Genomic DNA, 12,388 nt, shown 5'->3' with positions numbered 1-12,388 from the left:
TAGGGTTAGCACATAAGCTTCTTTGAAAGGCTTCCAAATTCCTAAAAATAAAAGCGTACACAATTGTCTGAATGTCATACATTCAAATATTGATAATGTTGTATGGTTCTTGATCCAGTAGTTATCTCATGCATGCCCACTTTACTCTGGGGAAAGTACAGGAACCAGTCATGACCAGGTGGCCCATGCTGAGGGGAGTGTATCAGTCTCAAGGGTTTGATTGAGGGGTGAGCGTACACCCCCCCCACACACACACACACTTTTAAGGAACCTGTTTCTTTTTTGTGCCATCAAGTCGCAGTCGACTTACAGTAACCCTGCAGGTTTTCAAGGCAAGAAACACCCAGAGGTGGCTTACCATTGCCTGCTTCTGTGTAGCAACGCTGACCTTCCTTGCCGGTGTCTTTTCCAAATACTTACCAGGGCTGACCCTGCTTAGCTTCTGAGATCTAATGAAATTGGGTCTCTTGGATCATCCAGGTCAGCGCAAGGAAACCATAGGGTCCAGTATTTCCACCCATAGCAATTCCATGGGGGAGTTAATTCCCCTGATGTTTTCTGGCTTGTCTCACTCTACATCCACCGCCCACAACATGTCCCTCACAGTCCTTCCTGTAGAATTCTGTGTCTAGGTATCACAGTGACCCGTTGATTTCCCCCCTTCTGCCATGTTTCTGACACCGCCCCCCCCCCCTGTGCCTAAATTGTCATTGAACGCCAAGCACTCTGGCTCCTCATCTTGGCTCAGAGGCTTCTACCATTGGTTCAGAGTCAGCTAGAACTCGTTTCCCTCTCTGACAAGCCATTGGGAAACCATGTCGGTGGAGTCGGGAGTGGGGTGGGGTTGGAGCTGGAGCTATGGACCAGTATTCCTTGCGATGCTGCAGAGAGTGAATGCTGGGCACAGGCTCCAGGGCCTCCCAGTGTCAGGTGCCTTCCCTGATCCTGCCTAAGAAGTAAAGGTGTCTTTGTCTTTCCTCACAGTGGTTTGTGCCCAGGGTTTGCAAGCAAAGGACAAAACGGGCTCCAGCGATCCCTATGTGACTGTACAAGTGGGCAAAACCAAGAAGAGGACAAAGACTATCTTTGGAAACCTGAATCCAACATGGGATGAAAAATTTTATTTGTGAGTACTTCTTCAAAGTTTTTGCTTTCTGCTAATGAGTATCATGTACATTCTCCACTTGGCTTATTCACTGCTTTTACTTAAATAGTCGATGCCTCATAAACAGCCCAGAGTTGTCTGTCAACTTAAATTTCAGTTTCTTAACCTGACTATTTGTCTTTATTTGAATTGGAAAATTAACATTTGAGTGGGTGGGAAGTCTGTGTGAGAGAGCCAGTGGAGTGAAGTGGTTCCAGTGCTGGATTACCAGTGGGCTGACCTGGATTCCAGACCTTGTTTCACCACAAAGCTCGCTGGGTGCCACCAGGCCAATCTCTTCCAGAGATGCAGGGCAGAAATCTTTTCGGCACTGGATTTTTCCCTTTCTACAGATTTAAATATTTTGTAAAATGAGTGGGTACTCGTGGCCAGTCCAGTGTTAGGCAAGCTTTGCAGTTTCAAAGGTGTGATTAATATTTTCCAGTTACTGATCCCTTGGAATTGTGAGTACATGTCTGATCGATTGATTGATTTAGTTGTATGTATTTACTAGATACTCTGTATTTCTTTCTTGCTCATAATTTTCATATATGCAGTAATAAAAACAGAAATATATTAACTCTTGCTGCAGGGAGAACTCTTAAAGTCCTTGATGGGATTGCAGACCAAAATTAGAATTTAAACTGTTTTTAATAAAAAGATATCCTTCCAGGCACATCAGGCCATATCGGGGAGAAAGGTTTTGCTGTCCTGAGGAGGCAGGAGACCCATAATCCTGAATGAGTTGTTTGTGGGCTTTTCATCAGCTTACAGATCAGTTGACTAAATCGGCTGGAGACATGCATCTGCATTTAGAACTGACGTGTTTTTAAGATATGAGTGAGGGGCAAAGGTCCAGGCGGTGCTTGGGATCATCTTATGTTCAGTAGGTGGGTGGTTGTGAGCAGTGAGCACTCGGACGGGTCTCAGAGGAGCTCATCTGAGGCCTCTGCAAACAAACCGGCCATCTTCTGCCCTTGTCACAGCTGGCGTGGGGCAGAGGCAGGAGCGTTGGAGAGGCTGAGGGCTGGGAAGTTGGTGGGGAAGAGGACCCTGAAATCACATCCTGAGAAAGGAAGAGGCACCAGGGTGCAATGAAGAGGAGCAAGGTGGAATGGATGCCCAGAAAAAGCCGCAAGGAAGGGTTCAGTTGCAGCCTGCTTTCAGCAAAACGAATTTGGTGGGGCAGAATCTGTGTTTTCCTTAGCTCCATTGCGGCGTTGTTTGGCAGTCACTTGTGGATCTCTGTTTGTGTCTGTCTGTTTTTTCCGTGCAATATTTGCCCTTGTCGAATCTCCTGGGTTGCAATGAGCCCTGCCAGTGCAGTTCCCTCCGGGCGGTTCCAAGGCTCAGGGGCTTTGGTCCGCTTCACAACCAGGCTAATCTTGCCTCGTGGCATGGTGTCGTCTTTGCCAGCAGGCGCCCTCACGGGAGTGAGCCCTAGATGGGCATCAGGGCTGCAGGTGGATTTTCCTCACTCTGCAGAACACCCTTTTGAAGCTCGCTCAGAAGGGAGCCATGGAGATGAGGACGTGGTTTGGCACAAGCTGCCCTCCTTGGAAGGCTGTATTGATAGCCTCTTCTTTGCAGGCACGGCCTGATGCTGGGAGTTGCAGTGTGCAGTGCAGCCGGCTGGACCATGGAGGTGGTCTTCTGGAGGGGAAGACTCTTGCCCAAGCATGCCTGGGATTCTGAGCAAGAAACAGGGCTTCTGCATTATGCGGAGGAGGGATAAGCGAAGTTACTTGTCCAGTCAGGTTGGTTGAGAGAAGGGAAGAGCACTTGGGTATGGTCGTCTGAGAAACACCCAGTGGAGGCTCGCATGGCAGGAACTCAGGTTGGGTTCAGACAGCTTTCCCTGTCCACTTATGAACTTCTTGAGTCTGTGCCCATGTTGAGGTCAGAGAAAGGAGTCTAGGCTGTGTGGTTTACTAGGCACTGGCTGTGTGGCCTCCAATGAGAAAAGCTCTTTCTCGAGCTATGAAACAGATTTTCTGGAATGCAGGCTGGAACTGAGAAGACCGCTGCTGGCTCTGGGTGGGGTGTTCTGCAGAGTCTCTGGGTCCTGACTAGCTGGCTGGGTCATGCATTACTTGTTTTGTGTGGCATTTCTGCTGCTGGGTAGCTCCTGTCTCAGTTGGGGGCTGTGCACATACCACTGCTTTGCCTCACAGCCCAAGGCACCCAGGGGAGTGCTGCAGTGAAGGGAAAAGCTGCATCCAGCAGAATTCTTTCTTCTGGACAATTGTTAATGGCACAGTAACGTGAACCCCCAAGCCAAGCTCTCCTTCCTGGGCTGCCTGAGGAAACCAGTCAACTTGAAGTGGGGCCTACGCTGAACCTGGGTCACCTCTCTATGGCAGCTGTCTTCACATACACACGTTCCCTTCCCCCCCCCCTTTATGCTAGGGGCTGTCAATCTAGAAAATTTAAGTAAGGAAGGGATAGAAGCCGCCAGAGATATTTCAACATGTCTCTCTACTCAGTGTAAATGCAAATGATTTCTGAACTTGTGTTTTCCCTACTAGCTCCCACGCCTTGCCTCCTTTTTGGCTGGCAGTCAAACAGCTCTGAAAGCTGCAGCTGCCCTGGCAGAGTCTCAAGCTGTCAGGCCAGGGCTCCTTTGCCTGCCCACGTGCCACAGAAGCAAAGTGCCCTCTCCCCTGGAGTCCCACTGTCCTTGGCCCTTTTGAAGGGCGGGGGCTGTCATGGGAGTTGCTCCCTTCTGAACCTCCGAAGCACCTGGCGGACTGGCAAGTGTGGGGTGACCTTCTTCTGCCAGTGCTTTGGGGCCTGAAGTCTAAACCCATCCTGGGCAACCTGGAAGGAGATCAGTTGGGAGCTTCACGTTCACGCCGTTTGCCTTGGAATCAGTCATCTGTGAATCGGCTCCGTTCGCCTCGGGATGCTCAGGTCTCTCTCTTGCACTTCCAGGGCTCGAGCTTAGTTTGGCAACGTCCCACAATACGTGAGCTTCAGAGCGACACATTTATAAACTGGAATATTTTATTTAGAGTCTAGCTTGATGGCTGATTTCTGCTGACTCTGGATGCCTATTTTGGCTGGCTGGCTGGCTGGCTGTAGCTTGCCATCTGGCATCAATAAACTGCTTCTGTGTGTGCCGGCTGTTCTCTCCAAAATAAGCAAATAAATGTTAATTAACTCAAATAGCACACACAGTGAAGCTGTTGAAGTCCATGAATGAGTGTTTTTGCCACCACATTCATTTGGGTCTAATTGGCACATCCTTGATGGCCAGTGTAGGGTGTGCATGGCTGATGGCGGCGTCACTGTGAGAGGGGGAACGTTGCGGGGGGGGCGGGGCGGGGGGGGGGCTCCCTGCAGCTTGTTCACGCTGAGCATGACATCTCGCAGAAACCAGCTTTTCCTTCTGCAGCAGAAGCTGGCTGTGCCCCCACGTGATACACCTACCTCCCCAGAGCATGTTTTCAACTTAAAAACAACCTGGGTTCTATTTTTAAAACAAGGCAACCAACTTTTATATCCCACCCTTTCATTCAAAAAAAAAAGATCCACATAGTAGCTTTCAGCACAGTTCAAACAATTTAATAATAATAGAAAGCTACAGTGGAACTCCAGCAGCAAACAGAGGAAGAAAGAACATCAGCATCTTCTCCTTGCCCTAGAAGGACAACAGTGAGCAAGACATTCTGCTACAAAACTGGCTCTCGTGCCCACCCACCCCCAGCCCACACACACATGCACGCTCCCAGATCAGCCATGTTTCCAGCCCATGAGGCCTCTTGTTTGGCTTGAACCTCTGTTTGTTTGCCTGCTCTCATCTAATTTTAATTTAATTTAATTTATTGGATTTATATTCCGCCCTCCCCGCTTTCGCAGGCTCAGGGTGGATAACAGAGTACAAATATACACATCATTAAAAACACCTAATCCATAGCATTCCAGTGTTGAATGAACAGACATGTGGCCCTTCTAGCAGAATGGCGGACAGGTAGAGAAGGTGCCATTTGGAGCACTGGTTGTGACTTGGTTGGTGGGTTAATAGGTCTTGTCAAATGCAGCACACGGGTGGGAAGAGCAGACAGTGAGCCTCTTGTCAAGAGAGAAGAAAGCACACTGTCGAAACTTTGCAGCTGAGTGGGGAGAGAGCAGCCTGCGGTCTCCTGAAGGCATACTGAAGAACTTGACAGTAGATTCACTGCAGAATTGAGAAGTAAATGAGAAGATAAATTATAATTGATCAATGCATCCAGAGTTTAGTTATGCGATATATTTATATAACACCTTTCTGTTGAAACGTTCCAAGCAGCTTACAATTCAAAATATGGAAAAGATAAAAACAGTAACATTCAGCTACTAGTAACACCCACCCATTAGGAAGAGCAAGTGAGAGTATGGTCTTCTTCAGCGCAAGAATCTCTCCCCACAGAGCAGGTGTCCCAGACTATCTAGGCCTTGTCAGATTCAGAGCACTGCAGTGTGTGTTTCTTGTAGCTTCTGGATAAGAGTATACAACGCATATCCTAAGCAGACAGCAACAGAATGGCGGGGCTGAGGGGGAAGCCCCGTGGGCCCACAGACGGCGCAGCATCTCGTGCTCTGCTTACAGCCCCCGGGGTGCCCCTCTGGCTCATGGCAGTCAGAACCACATGTGATGCAAGGGTGTGTCACTTCAGCAAATGACGTGGACTTATTCGCAGGATGAAGCAAGACCGTATTGCTAAAATAACCAGGCAGCATGACCCTAACCCCAACTGATGCTTGTTTGGTCCTCCATTAAAAGAAGAGGAGCCGTTTTGTGGTGCTTTGAACACACCCTTTCTGCTTGATTGGGGTGAGTTGGTGGTTAAAACCCTGAATCTGCCACAGTGCAGGTGTTTGGCAACAGCATTGAAATGACCTCTCCACATATCATGGCCTTTAGTCATGTTGCCTCTTTCAAAGCAGTGGCTTTTGGAAAGCAAGATCCGAAATATCCAAAATACTGTTTTAAAAGCAGAGTTTAAGAAGATTCCAGTCAATAGGTTCTTACCAATCTCAAGAGCAGGAAAAGGGAAGGCCTCGCTCGGGGATGTTTTTCAGAACCCTTGGCTGGGCACCCTCCTCTGTGCATTTCTCCTCTCCCTCTTATGACGTTGACATTCAGCAGGATGATGAGGGAAGGTTCCTTGGCAATAGTAATCGCCCCTGATTGGCTGAGGCAAGCCTGGTTTGCCACTCGACTCCAAATGGCACAGGGCGCAATCTGCCATTTTGTCCTCACTCACAACAACCCTGTGAGGTTAGGCTGAGAGTGTATGTCTCAAGGTGGCTCAGCCAAGTGGCCATGTTTCGCTCATTTTCTTTGAGTGGGGCAGTGCTGGGGCTGTAAGAGGAAAGTGGGCTCCCAAGTGACTCCTGCCACCCAAAGGGTGATGAATCAGTTCCTCTTGCAAGCCTGCCTCAGTTGTTGTGCCGGTAGCCATGTCCTGCTTGTGCCATACCACTGTAGCCTGCAGCTCAAGAACACCGAGTATGTCTCTTGTACCAGGTATTTTGCATCTGTGCAGCAAGTCTCGGCTAATGTTCCTAGGAAAGAAACCCCTCTCTCGACTAGTGCGCTGTTGCAGTTGTGCATGGGGAGATGTCTGGTAGGCCAGAAGATTATGCTGCAGTTTTCCTGGTGTGCCAAGTGTCAGGAGCCTGCAAGGCTGTCCTGCACACTGATGGGACTGGCTGTTCAGGGAGGCCCAGTGGGGCTTTGCTTTGGTGGCTGGTAACCCTGGCACTTCAGTGAGGGATAGAAAGGCTGTGTCCTGGTGAGGTCTGCCCAAGAATGCTGGGGGCAGCTTGTTCTGTGGAAAGCCTCCCTTTGTGAACAGCCCCTCCATACCTTGCTACAAAACCTTGTAATGTAAGGAGGTCAGGCGCAAAGGCACAGCCAGTAACACACACACACACACACACCTTGCCCCTGCCCTCCTTAGTTGGGGCTGCAGCTTACCCTTGTCCCGCAATGCTTGCTGACAGATGGGAGATGCATTCAACCCCGCAGACCAAGCCAGTACCAGAAAGCAGGCAGGCCACAAGCTGGCTTGGGAAAGCAGGCAGGTCACACGATGGACTGGGAGTCATTGGGGAGTGGCCTCTTTTAGGAAGGGCTGTGTGTATCTGGCCTCCAAGAGGCAGCGGGGCAAATGGACCAAGATCAGGACAATTGGAGGGAGCTGTAGGGCTGGACAGCTGGGCCCTGCCATTGAGTGCAGCCTTCTTGGGCTAGCCTGAAGCCAGGGACTCATCCAGATGTGGGCCTCTACAAGATGGCAGCAGGTGGGTTATTGTTTTGGAAGGGGATGACCTCCTGAATCTCTGCCATTAAACCCTCCCGTGCCTTTCCCCCAGCCACTGCTGCCCGTCTGGCTGAAGCCGCCTCTGCTGGCATCCTGCAGCTTCGTGGAAGCGATTTCAAGCCGCCATCAAAATCTGCATTTCCTTGCTGCTTCAATTATTCATAATGGGGAAGGATTGATTTTGTAAAAATACTCTTGCTCTCCCATGGGGGGAAAGTAATAACGCTTGATCTCAGAGGAGTCGCATCCTTTATAAGCCGTGAGGTCCTTGGGCTGGGAACCTCGTCGCATCAAGGGAGGGAAGTGGGAAACATCTGCACGGAGAGGGGGAGAGAGAGAGAGAGAGAGAGAGAGAGAGAGAACCAGCTGGAGAGGGTGGCTTATGCCTCTCTCCACCATCGGCCTCCGCCCTCTCCATTCTCCCTGAGACTCAAATTGGGCTGGAAGCCAGTGAGTGAAGTGTGCCTTTGGCAACACCAGGCCTGGCTGTTTGTTACGTGCACACAGCTTTGGGCCCACTTAGAATCATGGAATCCTAGGGTGGGAAGGGACCTCCAGGGTCATCTAGTCCAACCCCCCTGCACAATGCAGGAAATTCACAACTACCTCCCCCCTTTCACACACATCCAGTGACCCCTGCTCCATGCCCAGAAGATGACAAGACACTGCCAGGATCCCTAGTCAAACTGGCCTTGGGAAAATTGCAACCTGACCCCAAGGTGGTGATTGGCATTACCCCCAGGCATGTAAGAAGGGACCATGAGAACTAAGCACTGGTGTAACCCTTCCTGCCCTTCCTCTTGTGATCTGCCCAGCAGGTTCACAGAATCAGCATTGCTGTCAGATGGCCCTCTAGCCTCTGCTTAAAAACCTCCAAAGAAGAGCCCACCACCTCCCGAGGAAGCCTGTTCTACTGAGGGATAGTTTATAAATGCGTCATGAGACTGGGCTCTTCCAGTGATGGTGAGAACCCTTCGTGGGTGGAGCAGCTACCTTGCCAAGGGTGGCAGTCAGTCTGGCCTGGTTTTTCCCAGACCAGCGTGCTTCTTGACATGGAATCCCATCCTTTGCCTGAGGACTTGTAGGAACGGCCAACTTGTGGCATTTCCCGAGCTCCTCCTACAAGCACTCTGAAACAGGTTATATGCCCACATGGCTGGGCCAACAGCGTGACCCCGAGTCGGAAGGCAAGTCATGCCGAATTCCAGAACGAGGCAAGGGCTGAAGCAATATCAAGGGGGTGGTGTTAGTAGAGAGAGTGCTGAAATGTCAGGTGGGGATAGGATCCTGCTGTTTTAAGTCCTCTCTTCCACTTCTCTGTTTAAGAATCCGGCAAGGGTATGATTTGAACCCACTGCACTGCAGCCATCATGTCTGCTCAGCTTCTTAGGTTGCACAGATAGGAATATTCTGGTTTCTCAGATTCATAGCCCAGTCATAGGCATGGTTCCCCAGAAGCCATTGTGGCTGATGCCAGTGGAGCTTCATTGAAGGCAGAGGTGCGTGGGAGTACAGCCCAGGGAGGCTGTGGCTTGTGCAGCAGTGGCGAAGCCACCTCTGGTGGGCAGATTTGAGCCATGAACCTGCTGGTGGTTGTCTGAATCCATTGTGAGGAAGGGGAGCCCCTGTTAGCTGCCAAGCTCCTCCTCAGCGCACAGACACCTGTGCAGTCACTGGGAGAATCAGCTTCATGACTTCCGGATCAGGCTCTGAAGTTCCAAACTGGATCATCTAAGCAGCTGGACAGCCAGGCTAGAGGAGAAAATCAACCTTTAGTAGCAGGAAGGATCAGATTAGCGTCCCAAGTGCCAGGTTTTGCTGGTGCCCTGGCCTTGATTTGCTGCAGACAGGAAACGCTTGCTGTGAATCAACAGAGACCTGCCGTTTCGACTGGAAGAGATCAGAGCCTGGAACTGGCTGTTCAGATTTCGAAATGTAAGAAAACAAAGAGGTACGATACAAGGGCGTAGCTGTGGCTTTGTGGCAGTTGCTTTTGAACAGGCGATTGGACACCCCTGCCTAACCACGTCCTCCCAGAAGAAGTCCTTCATTTTCTCTTTGCAGAGGTGCATAGGATCACTTCATGAGCTCTGAGTTCTGTTCCCAGGTCACTGGGTGTGGAGGGCCACCAAGTGATAGCTGACAGATGGCAACTCCTCATGGAGTTTTCAAGGCAAGAGGCCAACAGAGGTGGTTTGCCATTGTCTGTCTCGGTGTAGTGATCTGGGTCTTCTTTTGTGGTCTCCCATCCACGTAATAGACCAGGCTGATGTTGCTGAGTTTCCGAGACTGGGCTGGCCTCGAGCATCCAGATCAGGGCCTAGGTCACTTGTCCGAGCATTTTTTCTCACTGCTACCAGGCTCCATAAATTTATTTATTTCATTTGTATCCCACCTCCCTCCCCATTGGAGGCCCATAGCATCTTACACTGTTCTCCTCTCCTCCTTTTTATCTGCACAAGAATCCTGTGAGGTATACCATGGGCTCCAATGGGACTCACTGGCCAGTTCTTTGCTGTCTGCTTAACCTGCCTATCAAGGAAAGACGTTGCCAAGATAAAACGGGGCATAGCCAATCATGAGTACAGCCTTGGGCCCCTGGTAGGAAAGACAGAGTTTAAAATGCGGGAGGTTTTTCTTCCAGGCTGGCTTTGCCATTCCAGGCCAAATAATGCAGCTAAATGATGGTGGTTGTGGGTTTTCCGGGCTGTACAGCCTGGAAAACCCACAACAACCATCGTTCTCCGGCCGTGAAAGCCTTCGACAATACAATGCAGCTAAAGCTTGGGGCACCTGACACTGTTGGCCTGATGGGACTCTGTCCTCCTGCCCCGGAGGCTGCAGCGTCCTGAGGCCCAGCCTCTTCCATTGTGTGTCGTTTTCAGCGAGTGCCATAACTCCACGGACAGAATCAAAGTGAGAGTGTGGGATGAAGACGACGATATAAAGTCTCGTGTGAAGCAACATTTCAAAAAGGAATCGGATGACTTTTTGGGGCAAACCATTATTGAAGTGAGAACCCTCAGTGGCGAGATGGACGTCTGGTATAACCTTGGTACGTAACTCACTTTTTCAATTCCACATCATGAAGCATCTCCCTTGAAAAGGGCACTCCTTGTTTTAACTTCTGAGTTGTTTCTGCAAATCTGGCAGCTCAGCTTTCCTGCAACCCGCCCGTCCCCCCGAGCTGATCTTGAGAGGCCTTTGCTGCTTCCCCTTTTGACATAGGGACTTCAGGCAAAGCTGCCTCCTCCCAAAGCAGGAGACGTTGTGTGTCTGCCCCATGCCAGATACCCTCTTGCTGTTCTGGGCTATGCAGGATGCTCCAGTTCACCTCCCGTTGGTGTCAGGAGTGGGGGTCCAGCAGGCCGCTTGTCTCGCCTCTCAAAGAGGGGGTGCTGTCCCAGTCCAGCTGCTGCTCCCTGGTCTCTAGTGATAATGGCTACCTTGGGACTGGCTGCTGGGAGTGCTTGGCAAGGCCTTCTTGCGTGGGGCAAGAAGGAGCGCAAGTTGAAGCACCCTGCCAGGCTGCTCCTGTAAGTCTGACTTGCTCTTTTCTCAAGCGGCTTTCCCATATTCATTTACTGAGAACATTTATATGCCACCTTTCCAGAGACCAGCTGGAGGCAGCTCAGAACTAAAAGTATTTAACAAAACGAAATGAGCCATTAAAAGTGAGCATCAAAACAGCAGGAAAGAAACACTGAGCAGCCAACAGTCAGATAGATAATTTTTTAAAAAGATGCAAGCCCTTGGTTAAAAGCTGGGTAGACGGTACCACTTTGGTCTGCTGCCTTAGGGAAAGAGAGAGAGGTGGTGGGCAATCCTCAAGGGGGTGGGTGGGCATGCCAGAGGTTGTGCTGGGTTCCTGCTGTGCTGTCAGTGATGCCTGGCTATCTGGCCTGATGGTGCCCAAATGCCCGTTTGCAGAAAGACACAGAAACTGAGCCTGAGATGCCAGGAACAGAGTCTCTCCAGATGCTTGTATCTTTGGGCTGGCCGTGTTCCTTGAACCAGCTCTGGGTCAAAGTCCAACTGGCACCCTCCAGCCACTCTGTGGGGGGTGAGGTGAGGGGGCTCTCCTGACCGGCAAGTGCTGCCTCGTTAGTTTTGGTGGAGGGAGGGAGGCTGTCCATGCACACGTGCCTTTGCGTGGCACCTCTTCTCTATCCACTAAAGTGACTGGGGCAGCTGGAGGGGGAGGGCTGTGGCTCAGCGGTGGAGCTCCTGCCTGGCATGCAGAAGGTCCCAGGTTCAATTCCTGTTCAAAGGCTCAGGTGGGGGGGGGGATGGGATGGGAAAGATACTTCTCTGACCGCTGCGGGAGGCAAGACTGACCTTGAGAGACCCAGGGTCCAAATCAGCATAACTGGGCCACACAGAGAACTTCTGAATGGCGGGGGGGGGGGGGGGGAGTATCTGTTGCACTCTTTTGCACTCTCTTGAGAAAAGCTAAGATTCTTCCAGGAACACAAGAAATGGTCTCTGAATAGGTAGGTTGCTTTTCTCAGCTGCTGAGAATCTATTCTTGGCAATAGTCAATGTGTTATTTTCCCCCTAGACAAGCGCACAGATAAATCTGCTGTGTCTGGTGCCGTTCGGTTGAAACTCAATGTTGAAATCAAAGGGGAGGAGAAGGTGGCTCCCTACCATGCACAATACGCCTGTCTACATGAGGTATGTTGGGAAAGCAAGGTTGATCACGGAGAGAGGGTAGCTAACTTAAAACTCCAGGGAATCTCAGAGTTCTTCTCAGACAGACTACCCATTCCTCTTTCCCCGAGAGGGCTCCAGGCAAAGCAGAGGTTGTTGTGCCAGCGGCGGGGCTGCCAGCTGGTCAGGGCGGACAGAAGATGGAGGAGAGTCTGTTGTGGCAGAGAAGAGCTGGGGCGTGTTGGGGTGGGAGAAAAAGCCCGCTGTGGAGATGGTTTTC

The 12,388-nt window shown here is 50.8% G+C and overlaps 1 protein-coding gene across 3 annotated transcripts in view; it reads left to right on the top strand.

Annotated features, from left to right (window-relative positions):
• The window catches only part of UNC13C (unc-13 homolog C), a 101,208-nt gene that overhangs the window by 48,880 nt on the left and 39,940 nt on the right, over positions 1–12,388 (top strand). For all 3 annotated transcript variants that reach the window (XM_055002180.1, XM_055002178.1, XM_055002179.1), the window contains 3 exons: positions 985–1,126; positions 10,341–10,510; positions 12,017–12,132. In XM_055002180.1, coding sequence (XP_054858155.1) covers positions 985–1,126; positions 10,341–10,510; positions 12,017–12,132 — 428 coding nt within the window. The remainder of the gene's footprint in view (positions 1–984; positions 1,127–10,340; positions 10,511–12,016; positions 12,133–12,388) is intronic.

This window comes from Eublepharis macularius, chromosome 18 (assembly GCF_028583425.1).
Source record: "Eublepharis macularius isolate TG4126 chromosome 18, MPM_Emac_v1.0, whole genome shotgun sequence".
Classification (NCBI taxonomy): Eukaryota; Metazoa; Chordata; class Lepidosauria; order Squamata; family Eublepharidae; genus Eublepharis; species Eublepharis macularius.
This window is presented reverse-complemented; position numbering and strand designations above follow the sequence as displayed.